Below are 23,705 nucleotides of genomic sequence, written 5' to 3'. Positions count from 1 at the left end.
CCAGCTGAACGGCTGAACGTATTGGGGCGGTGTGGACAGTGTAAGGAACACCGGGGCATGATCGGACAGAGATCTCGGCAAGTGTGTCACCTCTAGTACCGTCGAGTGCAAATCTCTGGATAGCAGCCAGTAGTCCAGCCTGGACCAGGCCGCCCTATGGGCCGTTATGCACGTGCCCGCGCGTACCCCGGGGTGCAGCGACCTCCAGGAGTCCACCAGCCCTGCATCCTGCATGATGTAGCCGAGCTCTTCCGACGCCCTGGGGTGGTGTTCCCTAGTCGTGCCCTGTCTATCCATGGTGTCTGATATTACGACATTATAGTCCCCACCCCACAAAAATCGCTGCCGGGCCACGGGCCTGCACCTTATGCCATAGATCCCCGTAGAACTCTGGGTTGTCGTCATTCGGGCCATACACATTTACCAGTATCACTCTCATTCCGCACAGTGTTCCCACTAGTATAATATATCTGCCTCCCGTATCCCTGATTTCCTCATGCGTCTTCCAGTGAAGTCCCTTCCTGATTAGTATCGCCACCCCTCTGGAGTAGGTAGAATAGGAGGCGTGAATGATCTCTCCCCATCTATAATGTTTGAGCAGCTGCGCCGCGTTGGCTGTCAGATGTGTCTCCTGTAGGAGGCAGAGGTCCACGTCTTTTCGGAGTAAGAAGGCCTGCACCAATCTCGCCTTGCGTCTGTCATTCATACCCCTCACATTCCAAGTAATGCATTTTATTGTCTGCACGGCGACAGGCATATGAATAAAACTCGTTCCAGTCGCAGACCTGTTCCATGTTGCACTCCACCCGGCCCCTCCCCCATGATAGACATCTCAAATCTTAACGGCCCAGCGGGCCACCATGCACGGCAGAGGCCAGAGTACCATATGCTAGGTGACTGTCGACAGAGCAGTGAACATTGTACGATATACGTTGCAGCATCTAATCTCGCTTCTTCTGACCCAACTTTAGAACATAAACAAAACCCAACAGAATGCTGTGTATGTTTCTCCCAAACAATAACATGAAATCCGACAGCTGTATTTTCTATGTATCTGAAAATCGCTAACTTGAAAAGTACTTGCCTGATCTATAAGAAATTGGTGTCTAAATAAATATAAACATGAATTATTTGTATAAAATGGAGTCAGATTTCCTTATTGAGTGTGTGTCTCATTTATTGACTGTGTGTGCAACAAGTGCCTAAAACTAGGGGATTGGATGTTGCCTAATGACTAGGGCAGTCGACTTCAAATCTGGGGAATCGAGTTCGAGTCTCAGCAAGAACGCACAACATCCTGTGATTCTGGGCAAATCACTTAATCTCCCTGTGCCTAACAAAAATGAATGTGTCCTCATGTAACGCAACTGTTGCTCGTGTAAAGCGCTCCGATACCTACTAAACTTCGGGTCAAGTTTGCACTATATCAAACTCCGGAAAAAAAACACTCCCCCCGATAAGCCTTTGTCTGCTCACCACACTACTACAAATAGAGTACTGTGGGATAGTTAAAGCTAGCCTCTGTACACTGATAAAGAATACTAGGACTCTTTGCGAAGTGCACCTCATTTTGGTACATTATATAGGGAGCCAGCTTCTTACATCCAGCCACTGCAACACCCTCTGAGCTTCTAAACAAAGGCCTCAAGACCTCACTCCACAGCCAAGTGGTCACGTTGCCCTTCAGGACTTGAACTGACCTACCCTTGATGTAAAGCAGAAAAGCCATAAGGGGCAGACAGATAAGCAACACCAAAAGATGCATGTGATAATACAGCTCCTCTAATGACCAGAGGCCCAGAAACTTCAGATGGCCTCCCCAGAAAAAATAGGATACAGCGGTCATCACTGTACGTTCAGGCTGCGGTACGGATAATAGTCTGTCACACATCAGATGGGCATCTGCAAATCCAACAAAGTGCTAATTTTGTCGCAAAGACTACCGTAGTGCATGGAAGGCGAAGGTTCCACTGCAGAGTCGCATGTTCCAAAGTGTATGAAGTCTCAGAACCAGCACAGCTGGAACAAGAGCTTGCTCCAGAAACATCAAAATCATAATCATAAATGTTCTGGACTAATTGCAAGGACAAAAAGTTCTCCAAAGCCACCATCCTTGCATATGGAATTTAAGCTTATTATGTGAAAACCCCAAGGTGGACAGCAGTGAAATCTTAACCTGCTGGTGGTCAGAGGTTAGTTGTTGTGAGACTACCTTCAAGGAGCCAGTAGTCAAGGCCTGGAATACATGCATTCCCACTGTGAGAAGATGGGCTGCAATCACCGATATGATCTTCGTGAATACACTAGGGGCTGAGGTCAAGCCAAAGAGCAGGCCGGAGAACTGAAAATGGTTTGAGACCACCACAAAGCATAGGTACTGCCTGTGGGGCTGCAGGATATGTGCACGGTACTACACATCCTGCACGTCCAAGAACACCATCATGTCCTCAGGATAGAAGACCACCCAAACCTGAGCCAGTGACATCATGAATTATCCTTCTTAAGGTGTTCATAAGTTTGGGGTCTCAGATCAGCCTCAGTCCCCAGACTTCCTCAGGGGACAGGAAGCTATCAGGAATTCTATCCCACACTCACTCCACCTAGGCACCACATTGATCATGCCCATGGAGAGCAACATCTGAGCTTCCATGGAAAGAATATTGCAATGATCTGAAGATATATGGCCACAAACCAGGGGTATGTGGGGAGGAGTTGCCAAGAAAGGGGGGAGTAATCAAACTGGGAAAGTGCCCTTTTTGACATGGTCACTCCCACTATTTGCCTGGTATCCGATACAATTTTGACAAAAGTGCACTGGGTTCCTGCTATCCAGGTCCCCAGCGCCAGATCTATTACCCTACAATGCACAATTATTCCCCCAATTGGCAATATCTTAGCACCCCCTGTAAGTCTCTAGTAAATGGTACCCCTGGTAACTATGGCAAGGAAGCTAAAGAGGATTCCTAAGGGCTGCAGCATGTATTGTCCCACCCTAAGGGACCCCTCAGTACCAACATACAAACTGCCATTGCAGGCTGCATGCCATGTGCAGAGAAAAGTAAAGACACAACATGGCACACCTCCTGTGGGCAATGCCTACAGACACTGCATGCCCCTGTGATGTCTAAGTCGATTCTTAGATTTTGCAATTTAACAAGGAAGCCATTTTAGATACATGTGCTGGGCACTGGTAATTATGAGTTACTCAACTACATGATGGCTTCACTGAACCTAGAGATGTTTGGGATCAAACATCTCGTTTGAATAAACCCACACTGATTCCAGTGAAGGATTTATCGATACATTCACCCAGAGGGCACCTTAAAGGTGCCCCCTGAAACCCTACAGACTACTAGTGTGCTGGCTGACAGGAGTAGACCAGCCTGCCACCACAGACTGGTTTCCGACCCCCTGCATGTGAGAGCCTGCGCTCTCTGGGGGCAGAAACAATGCCTGCTCTGACCAAAGGTGTTGTCACCTCCTCCAAGCAGAATGGCTAAGTCATCAGCATATCAAGGCAGGAGGCTTCAAAGGACTCTGCCACATATGCGACACAAGATGTCCCCAAACAGTGGATATCCAACCCCTGCCTCGGGCCCACTTCGCACCAGGACAGTTGGGAAAATTAGCTTGTCAGGAGGAGTGTTCCACTCTCAGGCTCGTACCACCACTAAGCTGGGCTACTTGTTGTGAACATGACTTTTAGAATTCCACCACCTTTGTTTTGGTGGAATTAGGCACTCTGGCTCAGGGATATGCCCACTTTCCACATGAAGTGGTCAGATAGAGGGTGTAGACACCCTAAAGATAAGCAGCACATTGGCTACTACCCGTCACTCCCCTTAATGCCCTTAAATTGAGTATTTAGGTGGCACCCCTGAAACCAAGAACTTTGATTTGACAGATCAACAAGAGGACAAAGAAAAGCCGGAAACAAAGAGACAACTGAAGACTGCTGCAAACTTTTGGCACCAAAACCTGCCTGCCTGCACCAGTATCGAAAATCACAACCAGTGACTCGTCCTGCAGCTGATTAGCTTCCAAGAACCCCGGAAGACGGCCAGCCCTTCGCAAATTGTCAGTAATCTTCCTGTGAGCAGAGGAGCTAATCCCCTGCAGGCACCAAAAAACGCAAAGTCCGTATTACCGACTTACCGCTCCCCAGCGAGTCCGAAGCAGCAGCCTCACAGGAAGAAGAACCTGTGCTCCTGAAGGTCAGATCTGTTCCCCCACAAAGTGAGAGGACACTAGGACCAACCGGAGTCGCACAGGACCAAATACCCAAGGTACCGGACCCCTTGCAGTAAAGAGAGCCCACGAGAGTCCAATACAGATTCCAACTGCACCGAGACCATGCAGCCATCAAGGGACGTCAGAAGTGCAGAGACCCAATACCAGAGTGACCCAGCTGTCCTGATTTTGCACCCTAAACTGGCGAAGACCGACAATTGCAACGCCCTAGGATGCACAGAGCCCAGCTGACCTTTCCACTCTGCATCCACGCGCCCCAGCCCATGTACCGACAAACTAGCTGTGGCCCCTTGTCCCCTGGACTCGTAACCCGAGCCCACAGCTGGGATTACCCAGACTTATTCCCAAGTCCCTCTCTGCAGCCTGTTTCTCGGTGCCCTCAGTCCATGTGCACCGGTGTAGTGCACACAGCTACCAACCCAACCAGCACCTCTGCACCAGGATGCCCCAGGGCAGGTAACTGCAGGTGGCACTTTGGACCTTGGCCCTCTACGAACCTAAGTCCCGATGGAGATCCCAGGAAACCGATCGCAAATAACAGTATGCAACATATGCTTTTTCTCCCATAGGGAAGCATTGCTACATAAAGACACATTTAAGTGAACTATTTACTTACCTGTAAAAATTCATATTTTAAAAAGTACTTACTTGATAAAGAAGTTCTTGGTATCAAAATGTTTATAAAAATACAAGTTATTTGTCTAAATTAGTCTCGGTTTTATTCTTGACTGTCTCTCTCGTTTATCGCCCACACTATGTAAAAAGAGACCATTTAGTGTTATCATTTTTGCCTCTTAAAACTAATAAGGGTTGCCTGGACTCTTTACAAAGTGCACATCGTTTTGGTCCACTATTGTAAAGAGCCTGCTTCTTACATTGGTGGCTCAGCGGTGGGATGCAAAACTTTGCATTTGCTGATTTATTTTAGTTAAATATATTTTTGGGAATTTTTGCCAATTTTTACACATTTCTACACTTGAACTGTTAAGGCCTTGGTTAAGTCCCCAGGTCTATTTGTATTAGATTATTTAAAGCATCCTAGACAGTTATGTCTTTAAAAAGTATAGTCTGCTAGATTTTTTCTAACTTTCTATAAAGGTCCTACTTTATCTAATACCATGTCTGAGATAGATGATAATGCCCAGGTGTTCAATCTGGGTCCTAATAAAAAACTTAGGTTGGCACAACCTAAGGACCTCTACAAAGAATGGAACCTTGCCATAGGGTCTACAGCTAACAAGGCTCATTTACAGAAGCTGCTTGCTGAGCATGACACAGCCATGGCAATGGAATAAAGCCCTTATGATACCGAGGAGGGAGATGTCAGTGAGGATGTTGAGTCCTTAGATTCCCCTACTGGCAGCACCTCCACTAGGAATACCGGATGAAGTTGAGGAAGAGGGTCCTGAATGTCAGAAACTAGCTAGCAAAATTGCTTTATAAACTAAAAATTCTGTCATAGAAAAAGAGAACGCTTAGTTGGGCCTAGCACCCATCACTGGTGTCAGCAACAATTTGAATAACGAGAAAGATGAAACTCTTGACCGTAAGATCCCAAAAGGGATTGCACCCAAATATGTAGAGGATGATGATACCACCAAGTGGTTTACAGCCTTTATAAGGGCTTGTAAGATGACAAAACTCAACCAGAAGATTTGGGGCGCCCTACTCTGGGAGCTATTTCCAGGAAAGTGCAGGGATAGACTCCTGACACTGAATGAGGCAGATGCAGTCATTTGAGCTCATGAAAGATACCTTATTGAGGGCTTTAGGCTCAACACTGAGGAGTACAGAATTAGTTTCAGGAAGATTTATAAAACCTTTTGTCAGACCTGGGTAGATTTTGTTGACTTCTCAGTCAAAACACCAGGTAACTGGTTAAAAGATAACAAGGTGCAGGACTATGATGGGCTTTATAATCTTAATATGAAAGAGCACCTGTAAAGCAACTGTGTTCCCGAAAAATTGCATTAGTACTTGGTAGACCTAGGTCCAGTCTCTCCCCAAGAATTGGGGAAGGAGGCTGACCATTGGGTCAAGACTAGGGTGTCCAAGAAGTCTCACGGAGGGGGTGAACAAAAGAAAGAGTGTCCCATCCCTCCAAGAGAAAAGGTAAGAAGTCTGGGAAGTCAGCTTCTGAACAGCCACGAGCTCAGGTCCCCTCTCCTCAGGGAGAAGACCTGCCAGCCCCAAAGGGAAGTGAGCACCAGGAACGAACGTGGGAGGTACCAAGCAGAGCTCCCAGGCCCATGGGGGACTCTCTAGGGAAGAACTGTGCCAAGGACAGACGACCTGTCCTATTCTTGAAAGCCTGATGAAGCATATTTCGACACAGGAAAAGCGAGATGTCTGTGGTTCCTACAAAACCTATTGGGAAGAGGGACTTCTGTACACTGAGGCCACAGACCTAAAACCTGGTGCCCCTAGAAGAGTGGTAGTGCCTCAGCAGTACAGAGAGTATTTACTCCCTGTGGCCCATGACATTCCCCTAGCTGGGTATCCTGGCCAGAGCAAGACTTGGAGTAGACTAGTCAGCTACTTCTACTGGCCAAACATGTCCTAGAAGGTGAAGGAGTTTTGTAACTCCTATGTTACCTGCCAAGCCAGTGGTAACCACACAAAGGACCCTTTAATTCCACTTCCAGTGGTTGCGGTTCACTTTGGGACTCCCTGCAAATCTTATAAGGAGATGGGAAGTCCTTTTGCCATGCCTGCTTTTAGCTTCCAGAAAAGTACCTCAGAAGTGAGTAGGGTTCAGTCTCTTTGAGCTTCTGTTTAAACATCCTGTAAGGGGACCACTGTGTCTAGCTAAGGAAGGCTGGGAGATACCTTTCAAAGAGCCTAAACAAGACATTGTGGACTATGTGTTAGAATTATGTTCAAGGATAAGCCTAGACTGCTCGCCCACACTACCACAAAAGAGACAATTTAGAGTTATCATGTTTTCCTCTGTAAACCAATATGGGTTGTCTGGACTCTTTACACAGTGTACTTCGTTTTGGTCCACTAGATAAAGAACTAACTTCCCACACATACTCTAGCATAAAAGGCAATGTTGACTTTTGCCTTCTAGCTGCCTCATATGGTAGCTGGAGGTAGAATTAGAGCAGCTTGGCATTGCGGGCAGCAGGTGAAGAGAAGGAGGAGGAGGACTGTTGCACCTGATGATGGACTTGCTCCTGATCAGTACCTCTACCATTGAAGACACAAAAGGACTGAGCTAGCTGTTGGACAGCCTGAGCGAGTTGCGTCTGGCATTAGACAAGGCCTCTCATATGACCAGAAATTCTGATACTGTGGATGGAACAGGAGAGTTGTCAAATAAAACAAGCGGTAGCGCTCCAATCTATGAAGAGCTGCAGCATGGAATCCACCTTCTCACCAAACCAAACAGACTGACTCCATCAAAGGGCGTGTCCATAAGAGAAGCCTGGACGTCCCTAGAACACCTGCTGGTAGGGTGATGACCCCTGATTACCAGTGATACAAAGCTAGGGATAAACATGATCCCAAGGAACTGCCAACACTACATCTTCCAGTGGATGTCTTCAATCATTTCAACATGTGATGGAGGATCTATTTTCAAAACTGGCAAAACCAGTCCACCCTAAATGGTGACCTGTGCCAGTCGTCAGAGAGCTAACTGAGATACACCCACCACAAGGGTGCCATATAGCTTTATTAATTTATTTATTTATTTATTTATGTCTTTATATAGTGCTCTACTACCCGGAGGAGCTTTTCCTCCTCTTCCAAAATATCCTCAACAACCTCTTCAATAACAAAAAACAAAACTGAAATTCTTGGGATACAGGAGTAAACAATCTGAGCTACAGAGCCTCTAGTGAAATTCAACTCACTGGTTAAAGACAGACTGCTTTGGAGTGAGGTGAATCCAATACTAAAATGCAGTTGTTTTGGAGCCTAGGGTATCGCGCTAATATTTGTTAACCCAAAATAGGGCGGAATTTACCAGCTTGCGGACTAGGAAATTTCAAGCGTGTGAGCCTATGAAAGAGACAATGTTAGAGAACACGATATAATCTGAAATGTATGTTTTGTGTGCTAAATTATATTAAAATACATATATTTATTAGACCTTATTTTAACAGAAAATGAATCAGTGAAGCAGAGGTAAGTACTGTACCGTTGTTTTCTAAGTTGCATATCCTCCATCACTCCTTGAATGTGATCAACATTTTCTTTATTTTCAACAGATACATCTTTTCCATAGGCCCAGGCTGCCTGACCAGTGATTTGATCGAGGAGGACTTGACCTTTTTCACGCAATCCTTGCAAGCCAGAGTCTAACAACAAAAAGCATTTGGAGTTTTTCTTGGTTCAGATACGACAATTAATTCTGAATATAAAATTAAGACAATTAATTGAGCTCATTTGGGATGCTATTTTTCTTACCGAAAATACTATACATATGACATGTAACTAGTTTCTCAAAAACCTTTTAAGAATTTTTTATTTTAGAGTAAAACACCTCACCTGATAAAAGAGTTGACATAATTTATCGTAAAACAGGCACACATTAGACATGCTAGACTCTAGCATATCGCATTATCTTTTTTTGTCCTAATGCATGCTCTGTTTTGTCACGTATACCAGTGCTACTTCAACTTAGGGCACCACTCATTCATGCTAGATTACGTCAGCTGTACTTCTTCAGAGACCCCTGAATAGGGGTCCACGGACCACAGGTTAACAACCACTTCCATAGGCAGTTATGAATACCTTAACACTAGAATCAATATATTAAAAGATTGAGGATTGGAAAAGAATAGTTTGCCTCTAAACAAGTCAAGTAGGAATGATATTGCTGACAGAGGTTTTAATATTTCCAACAAGCAGGAGTTCCAACGCGGTTATGCTCAAATTGGTGCATTTATGAACATTGCCATGGATGCCTATCCCATCCTGTGAATGACATATGGTAACAGAGGTAGAGCAGGAAAAGTGTAAACCAGTAACCCTGACTAGTCTAGCTACTGATGATTCCTGCAAGGATTCAAATAAGATATAGGGATTGGTTAAAGGTAGGACTGGAACAGCTTGACAACTGTAGAGAATGGGGCAGTGAAAATTGACAGACACTAGAACGCACTACAAACATTTTGCAGTCACTGAGTCATTTCCAGGTTACTGGTGCACTTCCACGGTGGGAAAAGCAGAGCTAATAAAGAAGGCCAAATCATACACTGGGTGAAAGCATTTGTCTACTATAGCAAGATTGACTAGATGCCTGGTAACGTATTGGTTTTATTCTGGCTACCTGCACTGTTAACCTTTTCACACAGACTATGCAGCTCCCCGCTTTTCCTGCTTTTTCTGTTTCCTGTTTCTGTTAGTGCTCTTCTCTTCTTCCCTCGTCTTGTCTGATTGTGTGTTCCTGACAGCTTCAGGTATCCTTCTTACCATCAGTCTTCTCAGCTCTGGTCTGGTTGGTCATCATGGCCACCTGAGGCCCGGCTGGTATCCTGATCTATTGGGTATTCTTGACAGCAACTTCCACTGATGAGTGGTAAGAGTCATTCCACCTTTCATTCCACGGTTCTCACTTTTAATAATACTTCAAATTCAGTCTGAGTATTACTAATTACCTTACAGCCGGTCCTTAGATGCCTGTAGTTTTTTGTCGTACCCCTTTATTTGCTTTTCGCTGGCTCATACAGAGTGTGTTGATACACTGATATATCTGGATAGGGATTCAGGGACAGCAGGGGTTTTAAATGGGTCCACTAAGCGAGAGCCTGACAATTCTTGAGAGTGTAGGTGCTGGTATCTGGAGGCGTGTTTGGCATATTTCCTTTTTTTCTACAGTGAGCAAGTCTATAGGTAATGTTCCCTACACATGAAAGAAGTGTTGAAGGACACTTGTTTGGATCCCCAATTTGCGTATTTCCTTAATATGCTTAACATATCTGAAGTTATCATCCTCCCCGATAGGTCTTACTCCAAGAGGTGACTGTAATGTTTGTGAACCCAATGTCAAATCTGTTGAGTCTTTCTAAACAACAGAAGAGAATGAGTGCCTCCTTGCCTCTGTAGTACATGGTCATCATGTTGTAGTTGTGAACCAGTAATATTTTGTTCAATCACATCATTTGAAATGCTTTGAGCGCTCCTTCCACTCCAGTTAATTGCATTATTAATGAACTGAAGTGACTCCTATGTTGTCTACTTACCATCACAGTCATGTTTGCTACGCCATGGCAATAGGCATTTTTTTGGTTTGGGTTTACTAAAAGTCAGGCGAGTAACTGACTGTATTTTTTATTCCTCCACTGAAATATGTGCTGTAATCTGAGCATCGGCAGACAAAAGGGGGTGGTGATGGACGGAGCATCAGAACCAATCAAACACTCACACCCAGTCAACAGATCTGGGTTTGATCCATCACCGTTCTTTAGCCCACTCTGCCACCCCAGTTCAGACATAGCCATATGCAAATCAGTCTGACCCTGTGCCTCATGGGAACAGTCCAGCCCGAACTGCCAAGCCATGCCTTCCCTGGACCGGAAACAAGCTTCCTAGGACCGGTTTCTGGCATTTCAGCCGTCTTCAGCCAGGCTTGCTTGAATCCAGTGGCAAAATGAGCAAGGGACTCACTTCTGAGCATACCCTGCCAACTTATGGCTAACAAAGCGGTACAAAAGGGGGTGGTGATGGACGGAGCATCAGAACCAATCAAACACTCACACCCAGTCAACAGATCTGGGTTTGATCCATCACCGTTCTTTAGCCCACTCTGCCACCCCAGTTCAGACATGGCCATCGATTTTATCCACACTCAGTGTGGGAGGGTATGCTCAGACGTGAGTCCCTTGCTCATTGCACCATCAGGATTCAGGCAAGCCGGGCCGACGAAGGCTGTGATGCCAGAAACCGGTCCCCGGAAGCTTGTTTCCTTCCCAGTATAAGAATTGGCTTGGTAGTTTGGTTTGTCCTGTTCCCATCATGCACTGGGACAGGTACAGACTAATTTGCACGTAGCCGGGTTCTGAGCTGGGATGGTGCAGTGAGCTAAAAAACGGTGATGGATTAAAACCATGATCTCTTGACTTGGTAAGAGTATTCTGCATCATTCAGAAACTCTGTCCATCACCACCCCTTTTTCCCAAATCGATTTTATCCACACTCAGTGTGGGAGGGTATGCTCAGACGTGAGTCCCTTGCTCATTGCACCATCAGGATTCAGGCAAGCCGGGCCGACGAAGGCTGTGATGCCAGAAACCGGTCCCCGGAAGCTTGTTTCCTTCCCAGTATAAGAATTGGCTTGGTAGTTTGGTTTGTCCTGTTCCCATCATGCACTGGGACAGGTACAGACTAATTTGCATGTAGCTGGGTTCTGAGCTGGGATGGTGCAGTGAGCTAAAAAACGGTGATGGATTAAAACCATGATCTCTTGACTTGGTAAGAGTATTCTGCATCATTCAGAAACTCTGTCCATCACCACCCCCTTTTTCCTAAATCGTAATCTGAGCATCAGCAAAACGAGGTCTTCCTAGGAACACGTGCCCACGGACTCATTAAAGATTCCTGAGGATACAATTGGAAACACGCATTCGTCACCAATAACGAGCAGGATGCTATCATTCTGCATTGTTTCATCACTCAACCACTAGATAGATATCTCAAATGCCAATGCTTGGTCCTTAATTCGTGGACGATAAAATTATAGCGTGGGTGACAGCCATAACCCACATTTTATTTTTGGCAGTGTAAAAGCGCCAGCGACAAACCTGCACATCACAGCAGAAACAGACTAGCTAGACCATTAAAAAAAAAAAATCAGAACAGGGAGAATGGCTGGATTTTAAAGGATGCAGAGCATATACTGGAATTAGAACTTTGCCCACTGAGTCACATAGTCCACAGCTGTAGCAATTCAAGAACATTGCCTTCTGTAAAAACTCCGCTGGTTTTGGGCTCGAGGTTCCAAAAGGACCTCGAGCCGTGCCAGAGCTAGGCATCAGGCTTGAGCTTTCAGTGGTGTGCCCACCACTAGCTTTCACCCTCTGTTGTCAGTTGCATTTGTTGTAATGCATGTACTTATAAACAAACCAGTACTCAGAAAGTCCGCCTCCCCCCGTTCCAATCCGAAGCCTCCGAGATCATCTGCGGCATCCCAAAGGGATCCTCCCTCAGCCCGATGCTGTTCAACGTCTACATGGCACCACTAGCACGCATCGCCCGACAGCACGACCTCAACATAATCTCCTACGCCGACGACACGCAGCTGATCCTTTCCCTCACCAAGGACCCTCTCACCGCCAAATCCAACCTCCACCAGGGAATGAAGGCCGTCGCCGACTGGATGAAGGAAAGCAGTCTTAAGCTGAACTGAGACAAGACGGAGATCCTCATCCTCGGGCCCAACCCCTCAGCATGGGACGACTCCTGGTGGCCCGCATCACTGGGGACACCCTCGCCCCTACCAACCACGCACGCAACCTGGGAGTCATCCTCGACTCAAAACTCACCATGACCAAACAAGTCAATGCAGTCTCCTCCACCTGCTTCAACACCCTCCGCATGCTCTGCAAGATCTACAGATGGATCCCGATAAACACAAGGAAAACAGTCACCCAGGCCCTAGTCAGCAGCAGACTCGACTACGGAAACGCCCTCTACGCCGGAGCCTCGTCCAAGCTCATCAACAGACTGCAAAGAATCCAGAACGCATCTGCACGCCTAATCCTCGACGTCCCGCGCCGTGACCACATCACCCCCACCTGAGGAACCTCCATGGCTCCCCGTCGACAGAAGAATCTCCTTCAAGCTCCTGGTCCACACACACAAGTCACTCCACAAAACCGGCCAAGCATATCTCAACAGTCAACTCTCCTTCTACGTATCAAACAGGAAACTCGGCTCCGCTGACCACGCCCTGGCAACGGTCCCGCGCATCCGCAGAACCACATCCGGAGGCAGGTCCTTCTCCCACCGCGCCGCCAAGACCTGGAACAACCTCCCCCTCAACCTACGACAAACCGAAGACCTGCTGACCTTCAAAAGAAGACTCAAGACCTGGCTCTTCGACCAGTACCAGCAGCACCCCCCCCCCCCCCACCCCTCCCCCCCAGCGCCTTGAAACCCTCACGGGTAAGTAGCGCGCTTTACAAATGATTTGATTGATTGATTGATTGACTCTGCATGAAAAACATTTCAGACATATGAAAGAAGAAAGGGAAGGAAAAAAGTACATATTTTATCATTAATAAATTACTAATACTGATAAAAATACTAATGAACATGAACCCAAATTAACGTTCTAAATAAATATAAACAGAACAAAACAGCCACAGAAACATAAACCCTGCCCACCTAACATTTTTCTAATATTTTCTAATACAACATTCTTTTGTCACAAACTATGAAAACACATTCAGGATGTACATTTTCACTATGAACTTATAGCATTGACCAATAAGATTTTACTGTTTGCTTACCAACACTTTTCAACTTTTCTTCAAGCAGTTTTAAAGTTTGCTGTATCGCTGACCCATCCGTTGGAGCTACATCTACACACAGCATTCCAAGCAAACCATCCAATTGCTGGGACATCTAAAAAAAAACAGGGTTAAGTTTTGATAGACCCTTACATTCTGGAGAGCAATATATCTGCAATGCAATATACAGCAATCAGTACAAGAATGTCCTGTTAACATGTTAGGCGGGTACAATCTTACATGTTTTCAATCAGAATATTCTGCGGTTGGATTTGCAGCTACCATGAAAATGATAGCTGAAATACAGAATGTCAAATTTAATACTAATTTGGCAATGCCAACAATGACGTCTGCCATGCTGGGTGATTGGGCTACCTCTGGGACCATTTGCTAAGTAGTGCTCCACATGTCAGTGGAGTAACCCTCGCTGTGGCCCACAAGGGACTTTTAACCTTTTTGTCAGATGTGCAGTTTGTGCACACGTAAGGCTGACCCAAAATGTTTTTTTGAATATGGCAATTTCTCCAAATGTTTACCCTCGTTTAGTGAAAGGTACACACATCTCTGCTAAATGTCAGCAATATCAGTTATCCACATGGATTTTCTATACTAGCTAATTCTGCTTGCATATCACATACTGAATAAAGTAATTGCTTAGAGTTGGTCTTGAGAGGAGTATTATGAATGAATAGTGACGTATGAGGGTAACACACAGCTCTCTCTGCTTTGAAATTCGCAATTTCTAGGCAGCCTTGTTACAATAACTGCATATTTCCAGGATGAATTACAAAGCACAGTTATCATTTTTAATGTGTGCTACGTCAGAACAATTCATAAACATTACAGAAAGCAAAAGGCTCAAACCTTGGCAGAAGTCAGAATGAGAATTTTTTACACAAATGCATGAGGCTGGGGAATTCTATGGCAGGACCTCCAAGAGGATCAATTTACGCATTTCTCTTTCCTTTACTCACTGCACAGCAGCCGTAAAAATCTCGAGCATCGTATACTACATTCCCCGTGAAACCTCATTGAACATATTAACATTTACACCAATGAAATATTCTCTACCACAGAGGAAAACCCAGGTACTTCCTCGTTCTTTGCTGCACAGCAGCCAGAAAAATACCAGATTTTCTTTGCTGTATGGGTGGTCATGCTTATGGGGCTTTTCTTACTTGTCTGTATTGTTTTGAGTGTTCTCAACTACATTGGATAGCGAGCGCATAGGATTCATACTCAACTGAGGCAGCATGGCAAGCCGACTTGGAGCCTTACACTTACAGACAGCACTGATACCCACAGGGGTGGACACTGTCTCTTGGAGACATTGCCAGACAGAGCTATGTGGGTGATGGCCTCCCAACCACAGTATAAGATCTGCCTCAACTTGCAGAAGGATGTCTTCAAGTTCCTCCAAGCAGAGGTCAAGATTCACGTAAGGCACAGGTGGACCACCAGGTGACAATACAGAGGATCAAAGCTGAGCCAAATTGGGTTGAGATGGTCGCGTCTTGCAGTGACAATGTATTTCCGCCCTCCAGTGCACAGCGGCACACAGAATCCACCCTACCACAGTCTCCCTTGTAGGCCAGAAGGAAGGCATGCAGGGCCTGTAAATTAACTCTATTTTTAAAAAATAAGTAAAGACACATACTAAGCAGACACCCTATGAGGTCGTATACAAGGAGTGCTCAGTGAGTGATAATGCTCCAGTGATCTAAAGAACAGAGTGTACAGCTCAGTAGTGATCAGACCAAATATGGGTTCATCTGATGGTGAAGGAGCAGTAACTTATATGGCCTAGCAGCTCTTTATGGGCGGTGAAACTTAAATTATTCAGTCTAGAGGGCAGCAACAAAGGCCCTGGAACCTTCAGGGAGACAACAGGCTGCTACTAAACGAGAACATTTCCAATGGGGGCTCTCTTCCTAAAGGCCCACAGGAATTTGTTTTCCAGGGAGATGGGGGTCCTGTCAAAGGTGAAGTGAAGACTGATTACCTGCCACATATTGATGGTTTTGGGAGTCTCAAGCAAAGTTTGCTAGAGAGGACTCTCAACTGGTATCCTCCAGCCGAGAGGTGGACACCAGTATAATGGAGGGTTCAATGAGCTCTCAAGATGAACTGGCTCAAGGAGATGCACTTCAAGATGACTACTGTGGAGGACACCATGCTGGAGTCTCAGGGGATTCGGAAGCCAATGACTGCAGAAGGATATGGGAACCCTGCTGTGGGAAGAAAACGCTTCATGGCAGCCGCACTGGACCACAGGGGTAACAAAGATGTCATGTCCAAAACAGAGGCTATATTCTACCCCAAGGTCATCCAGCTGGGCTTTGCAGGCTGCATTAGCCTTTGAAGAAGAAGGTGAGAGGAGACCTCCGGGCAGAATGCTCCTGGCCCTTGTTGAATGATAAAATAACGCCAAGTGAAATCAAAGGGAGGCTCGCAAAGTTTGCCAGGGAAACAATGAAAGATATTGATCGATCATGAAAATCAATTCAGTAGGAGTTCATGCACATAGCTAAACCCTTAACAAAATTCTTGATCTGGTAACAGCATTAAAAGTTGAGGGACATCTTTTCATGGTGGGCACCAGGAGCGTTCTGGGATTGTTTGTGGTTACTATATCATTCACGGATTACATCACGAAGATTGCCTGGTTCAACAATACGATTAGAAATCTTAACAGAATGGTTGTGAGAAATTGGAGGAAATATGTGGAAGGAGAAATAGTCTTTCGAACAGGTTTCTCCAACTATGATTATCTTCACTAGCTTGAGCAACTGCTCTAACCACAGCTTTTAGCTGTTTAAACCATTCCTAATACAAGCTACCATCCACATGAGCCTCTCCTCTGCCTTGTACAATAGCACTAAGATTTTTCACTCAACATAATCCTAGAATTCTTCCCCTTTCTTATGCGCTTACCATTTTTGCACAAATAGGTCTTTGAAGTGATGAACATTCTTTGAGGGTTTACTTCCCACTCTACCAAGTTTCTCAAGCCCCCACATTGTTACATACACCTTACTTAGATGTAACACTCTCCTCTGGCATGACATGGAAGACGCATATCAGCAAGGCTGTTATGAAGCATAAGAGACACAATTGATGGACGGAATGCAGAACAAAGAGATCTGGGTTAAATCCATCATTCTTTTGCTCACCATGCCACCCCAGTTTAGACCTGGCCATATGCAAATCAGTTTTGACCCTGTGGCTCATGGAAACGGTCCAGCCTGAACTGCCAAGCCAGGTCCTCCCTGGATCGCAAACAAGCATTCTAGGAACGGTTTCGGGGTTTCACCCCTCTTCAGCCAGGATAGCTTGATTCCAGTGGCACAGTGAGCCCAGGACCCACGTTTGGGCATACCTGGCGCACTTCGGGCGAGAAAGCAAAAGACACACAGTTGATGGACGGAATGCAGAACAAATAAAACATTCACCCCCAGTCAAGAGATCTGGGTTAAATCCATCCTTCTTTTGCTCACCATGCCACCCCATGGTATGAAGCATAGACAGATGGTGGGTGCAATTCTCAAAGAGCCTTGTGCTTCTTTTACTGAAACTATTGCACTTGCTCTCCAGAGCTATGAGGCCAAGGCCCTAGGCTCAGCTCTTTACAGAACTGAGCTATGGGACTCTTCCAATATCAGCAATCTGGTTAGATCATAGAACAAATCCCTGCGAACCCTTACCCACTAACCTACCAGTACCCCAGCTATTCGCTTATCTTTGGACCTGGTTGTGAAAGGGATAGAAGGAAAAGCTAGGTTGCGCCACCTTCTGTACATGAGGCGATTCTGGGCCACTGACGAACTGGCTTATTATGCCACTGGTCTGCAGGATGTTATCAAGGAAGACCATTTCAATCAAATTCTTTGGTTTCAACACATTAAAAAGCTATTGTCTTCCCTTGGAATGTCTGATCAATGTGAGGCCCCAATAGCTGTCCAGTTTCCCTCTAAAGAGCTCCTGAAACAGTATTGGCTTAGTATACTGGCTAAAGACTCTGAAAAAGCTACTTGTGCCACTCTGCCGATGGAATTTATAGATTGCAAGCCTTCCTGTGGTCTCAAGCCTAAGCTGTACTTCCAATTCAGAGTAGGTGCATTGCAAATGGTCAGCTTTGGAATCTCCTGATTGCCCCATGTGCAATCACTCAAGGGAAACTGTTCCCCATGTATTCTTTGCATGCCCTGCCTACGTGTGCCCATGCTGCTTCTGGTTACCACCGATTTGTAGGTAGCTGGGCACTCGCAGACAGACGGACACACAGACACACACACACATATCATGGATGGTGAGGCTAGCATGAGATAACTGGGACGAAAGCGCCCTCCCTGCCTTCCACCCCTCAAACCCCAAAAGCCCTGCACCTCATCAAAACAAAGGGAACAGACATGAGCTTGGCTTACTTCTTGAGCAACACTGTGAAATTCAAGCGCAGTTTGTAACAAGTTTTGCCTGAATTCTAGTTGACTGGCCTGCCGGTAACAGACATCACTCAGCTGCTGCTGCAGGGACTTCAACTCCACAAGGTCCTCCTCATCACCTGCATTCAGGAGAGCAGCAATCTGTTGATTAAGCTCAACATACACAGCAAACCACTCCTGCATATAGGAAAAAACAAAAACGATTAGTTGAAAACAATACACCATATTGGCCCTTTGCATTCTATAGACAGTCAGTGTAAATACTGGCATTAGAACTTTCTTTGGCTGCATCTATATTCTAATGAGCCATCTGCTGAGGACTAAACCCAAGGAATTCAAATAGCTCAAAAATTGCAATGTTCTTGGGTGTATGAATGAAAACCCCCATGATGCATTCAGTCTGGCTCCAGAGCATCATAACGTAGAAATGCATTTAGCTTTTGTAAGTTTTAGTTGCAGGAGTTATGTGCATTCTAGAAGTCACACTGTATTAAAATGTGCACCTTCAGGTTTGCAATAACAATGCTTACAAAAGATAAACACCATGACAATCCTTACAGGTCTAAGATTATGTGATGTCACTTGCTGGCATGCAATGAGAGGCTGAAGGGTGAATGAGGTCTCTTCTGTCATCTCTATGATTTCGCTAAAATGGCATAACTGACTTCTAGCATTTAACAAGATTCTAAGATGTACACCTTTACAATAGGCTCTTACATTTCCCTCCTTAGATCCAAATTGTATAGGCAATTAATGAGGAAACAGTGAGATCACAGTGAGTAGTTAGGATGCAAATAAACAACAACCTAAGTACAAAGTAGTGCTGAAAAAAAATCCTGTTTACATGGGTCAACATTACACAACAAATTAATGACAATCTTCAAACCAATATCTATCGGACATCAGCTCTTTTCAAAAGTATTATATTGAAAAGTGATCTTTGAACCTAAAACAAAAGTGCACATGCTTTATGACCTTTTTGGGTATGCTTTTTTGGTTATAACAACAAAGAATCCGCGGGTCTACAAAAGCCCAACTGAGACAAATAGACAACAGACCAGCATATTCAAACATGGAAAGTCCTCAAAGAAAGGACCAAGTCCCATCACCCACCGAAGTGGCATGCTTCATCATCTGGGACCTCCTTTAACTGCACCTGGTGCAGTTAAGGAGCTACAACTCCTTTATTTACTATAAGAAGGAGGAGCTCACGGATGTTTTACGATATAACACGGAGGATAAAAAATCTCCTAGTGAAAGAAGCTGCCAATAGTGTGGTGAACCTAAGTGCAGTGTGATACAGAGAAAGTGTTGTTTTAAAATTGACTACCAGTAGAAAAATATTTTTATTCAGTATCTAATGGTGTCAAAATAAAAAGCAAAAGATAGAGGAAAACGTATCCACATGAATTTTGGAACACGTCCTCGACGGTCCACATGTTTCAGCCAGCTAGAGTCTAAACATTATGACAGTGGCTTTCATCAGGACCAATTAGTGAAACTACTGCAAATATTATAAGTGAAGTGAATATCACAACGTAAATAGAACGATACAACCTACAGATGTACCTGCTATCTTCAGATAGGCGGAACAGTAGGATGACCTCATCCAGCATATGTCATTCATGTTTTCCCCTGTCTACATCCCCTTTTTTAACAGGTGATTATTTTACATCCCTACTGTTCCGCCTATCTGAAGATAAGCAGGTACATCTGTAGGTTGTATCGTTCTATTTATGTTGTGATATTCACTTCACTTATAATATTTGCAGTAGTTTCACCAATTGGTCCTGATGAAAGCCACTGTCATAATGTTTAGACTCTAGCTGGCTGAAACATGTAGACCGTCGAGGACGTGTTCCAAAATTCATGTGGATATGTTTTCCTCCATCTTTTGCTTTTTATTTTGACACCATTAGATACTGAATAAAAATATTTTTCTACTGGTAGTCAATTTTAAAACAACACTTTCTCTATATCACACTGCACTTAGGTTCACCACACTATTGGCAGCTTCTTTCACTAGGAGATTTTTTACCCTCCGTGTTATATCGTAAAACATCCGTGAGCTCCTCCTTTTTATAGTAAATAAAGGAGTTGTAGCTCCTTAACTGCACCAGGTGCAGTTAAAGGAGGTCCCAGATGATGAAGCATGCCACTTCGGTGGGTGATGGGACTTGGTCCTTTCTTTGAGGACTTTCCATGTTTGAATATGCTGGTCTGTTGTCTATTTGTCTCAGTTGGGCTTTTGTAGACCCGCAGATTCTTTGTTGTTATAGTCTGATTGATTTGGGGATTTGTCCGCGCAGGTCTTTAAATTTCCCTTTGACCCCCTAACCTATCGTTTTTTCATAATATGCTTTTTTGGTAACTAGTTTGAGGACAATCAGCAGTAGAAAGAATGTCACTCATAACACATGAATTTAGAGCCAAAAGAAGGTTGTTAAATTGCTAGTTCTAAAGTCTTAAAATGAGAACTTCACTCAAATTTAGAGGAAGTGTCACCAGCTTTGCGCTTAAAAAGAGTCACCATCCTTGTCAAGCATCACTGAGTGGGAACTTTCTTGTGTGTATAGTTTACTGAAATGGGTTCCGTCCATTTAATTTACCCAGATTTTTCACTTTTTGATCACAAGATGTTTGGACATTTACTGTGGGTTAGCCTCACTACTTGAGGCTCACCCACGGTCATCACATGGTAATTGGACTACACACGTCTACCGCCAGTGTCTGCCTTATAAGATTAGGCTGCTGCGACGCAGCTAGGGTAAGGGGAACCGCGCTGGTTATACGTGAAGATGTGTACACATGTGTACAGCACGCAAGACTACAGTCATGCACAGCCCAGTAAATGCGCACAAAAAACATGGTACAGAAAGGACTCTGCAGGGATAGTTAACCTGGGGTAGACCTTATAATAATAGTAGGCACTCATGGCAGGGTCACTGGGGTTAACTGAACTATCTGCTGTGTCACCATATTATACACATATGGGGATCTGCCTTAAATTGCAGTTTCCCTCCACTTAGGCGTACACAGTCCAGTGAGGTGTCAAATTGTTATGGAAAATGCACATCGAAGTTGAATATGCAGGTCCCAAGAATATAAATGTAAGCTTTATGGGTCGTTCAAAATAGTCATATTTCTCTGGCTCAGCACAGGATCAGATTCTAAGGCTTATTGTCACCCTGGGCCAAGTTAATTACTCTGGTCCCGAGCAGAGCGAAGAAAGGCCTCTCCACACAAAAGGAGCAATTATCAGTGCTTCACTCAGCTCTTGAGGAGGAATGGGGTGGGGAGGAAAATTAGCATCTAGAAATTAGCTGTCACATTGTACTGGGGTTGGGATAGCCCAAGCCAACTGGACAAAGGAGGAAGAATAAACATTTGGAGCCAACACAGGAGGGTCTTTCCTTGGAAGTTTTGGTGGGAACGTACCTAGCAATGATGCCAGCTAGGGGTGTAGTGGAGGCCCTCATAGAAGCACTTGACAGCAGCACATTGGATTGCCCCAGAATGCTGTGCAGGAGGGTTGGGAGAGGGGTGAAGGGGTGATGTGACACCCTTGGAATGGCCAGAGATGTCGGACATCTAGAATCTATTCCCACACAAACTCTTGCACAAGGGAAAGACAGAGACCAAGACCAAGGACGTGAACTGCAACAGAAACACCTCGGACAACTGTCTGTAGATGATCCCAAGACTAGAAGGTCTCTCCAGGGCCAGCTCCTAAGGACCAGTTGGGGGAAGACCTGGATGTTTGTGCCCCAGCAGGAGGAGAGGAACATGAGAAACCAGGCAAAGGAGAAAGGCTGGTGCTGGGAGCCAGCGAAGACTGAACCCACCAAAGTATACCTTTTGGAGGCCAGCAGGCCAGCAGGCCTGCTGCAACTGCTCCTGGTGGCTAGAGCTCGCCACCAGGAGTAAAATGGGCACAAGAGTGAGGAAAGTGGCCCAACAGGGCATGAGATATGCAACTTCAAAGAGGGCTCCCCATGCAGCCCCAACAAAATGTGCCTCTGGGTGTCCCGGTTGGGAACAGGCACCGCCAAGACCAACAAAACAAAAAGACAAAAAGAAATTGGGGGTGGCGGGGTGAGGACGCTTCTATAAACACAGCAGGCAGGGCCACAAATAAAGTATGCAAGCTCCATGGATGGAGAGCCCCATAATGCCCTGCAAGGCCTTAAGTTTGCACACACTTTTGGCTTTGTGAATGCCTCAAAACGGGCTTGCGGCACCACTAGCATACCCAAGAAAATGTTTGGGAGCACCAAGAGCTCAACATCGCCTTACAAGTATTTATTTTGCCTCCTACATCAGAGGAAATGTGTCCTGAGGATACTTTTCAAGGTTATGCAGGCACTCTGAATTGGATCTTTTGCAAGACAGCTAGGGACTGTGGAGATCTCTAGTGGTTGGTCCCATAACTACATTCAACGTGGCCAAAAGTGGTTCAAGAAAGACAAACATTTTAATGCTTTATTTAAAAATGCATCGCCAACAGTAACTTTAATAAACATTGCAATGCTTTTTATTACCAGTAATGAATGCATTTAAACGTGGTTACAGGGATAAGATGATGAATCCTAACATGTGGTTAGGGATAATTTACTGTGGAGCCGCCTGACAAAGTCAACAGGCCTGTGCTATTGAAAATGACACCCCTTTATATTGGACAGTTTTTTTTTCTGGGATGGGGGACGGGATTTTGGGGATTGAGACCCACTAAGGGTTAAGTGTGATTTCAGAACGTCACCTACGTTAAGTATATATTTCTAAATTACTTTCTAATACTTAGTAGTGTGGGTACAATAAATGCACTTTTTCTTTTTCAAAAGAAAAATCACAGAGTTGACAATCATTTATTGAGTGTTATCATTCTGTGCCAGTGAATGGTGATTACTAGCCCATGGTGATAACTAGCCCACACCTTCTCCCTTGAATGGCCTTGGACTGCTCTGCTTCACTGCCCTGAAACAGTCAAGCTATACAAAGGAGTGCTTGGTTCCAAGTAAGGAGACAATTGTGGCCATATTACTTGCATAACTTATAAACCAATTTTCTACAGGTAATGGAGGTGAAAAATATTTTATATACCTTAAAGTGAAAAATATCCAATTATTTTAGTGCAATACCTTTGCTTTTATTTTATTTCACGTTTGCTTATTCAATATTTGCATCAATAAATAATTGCTTGTGATGTTAATGTAAGTTATCTAGAAGATCTTATTTTCTTTTAGGAATGAACGAAAAAAGATTTGTAGGGAACGCAAATGCCCAAGCCACTAGTAGTTAGTCCTAATACGGAGACTAGGCAGAGCAATTAACTAGGATCTTCAGGCAGGTCAGCTGACCGGGGAAAAAGTTTCAGAGCTTGACTGGCACTATCTGGTTTTACGGAATCTGGGGACCGCAACCAAGTTAAGGTCCGCTGACTGAAGTTTTCTAATAAGAACACACCACTGAAGCATGGTTCTAATTCCTTCTGGACCCGAGTTGTATAAGGCTTTGAGAACAATGCATAGCACCTTTAACAAAGTGCTTTTTC

General features: G+C 44.8%; 1 protein-coding gene across 2 annotated transcripts in view; it reads right to left on the bottom strand.

The window, feature by feature from the left end:
• Positions 1-23,705, bottom strand: part of SESTD1 (SEC14 and spectrin domain containing 1) — a 422,952-nt gene that overhangs the window by 125,352 nt on the left and 273,895 nt on the right. For both annotated transcript variants that reach the window (XM_085645200.1, XM_085645201.1), the window contains exons 11-13: positions 18,137-18,331; positions 13,713-13,827; positions 8,399-8,558 (exon numbers count right to left, since the gene is read on the bottom strand). In XM_085645200.1, coding sequence (XP_085501326.1) covers positions 8,399-8,558; positions 13,713-13,827; positions 18,137-18,331 — 470 coding nt within the window. The remainder of the gene's footprint in view (positions 1-8,398; positions 8,559-13,712; positions 13,828-18,136; positions 18,332-23,705) is intronic.

This window comes from Triturus cristatus, chromosome 3_1 (genome assembly GCF_964204655.1).
Source record: "Triturus cristatus chromosome 3_1, aTriCri1.1, whole genome shotgun sequence".
In the NCBI taxonomy this organism is placed as follows: domain Eukaryota; kingdom Metazoa; phylum Chordata; class Amphibia; order Caudata; family Salamandridae; genus Triturus; species Triturus cristatus.
Note: the sequence above shows the minus strand (reverse complement) of the source record. Positions and strands in the feature narration are given on the sequence as shown.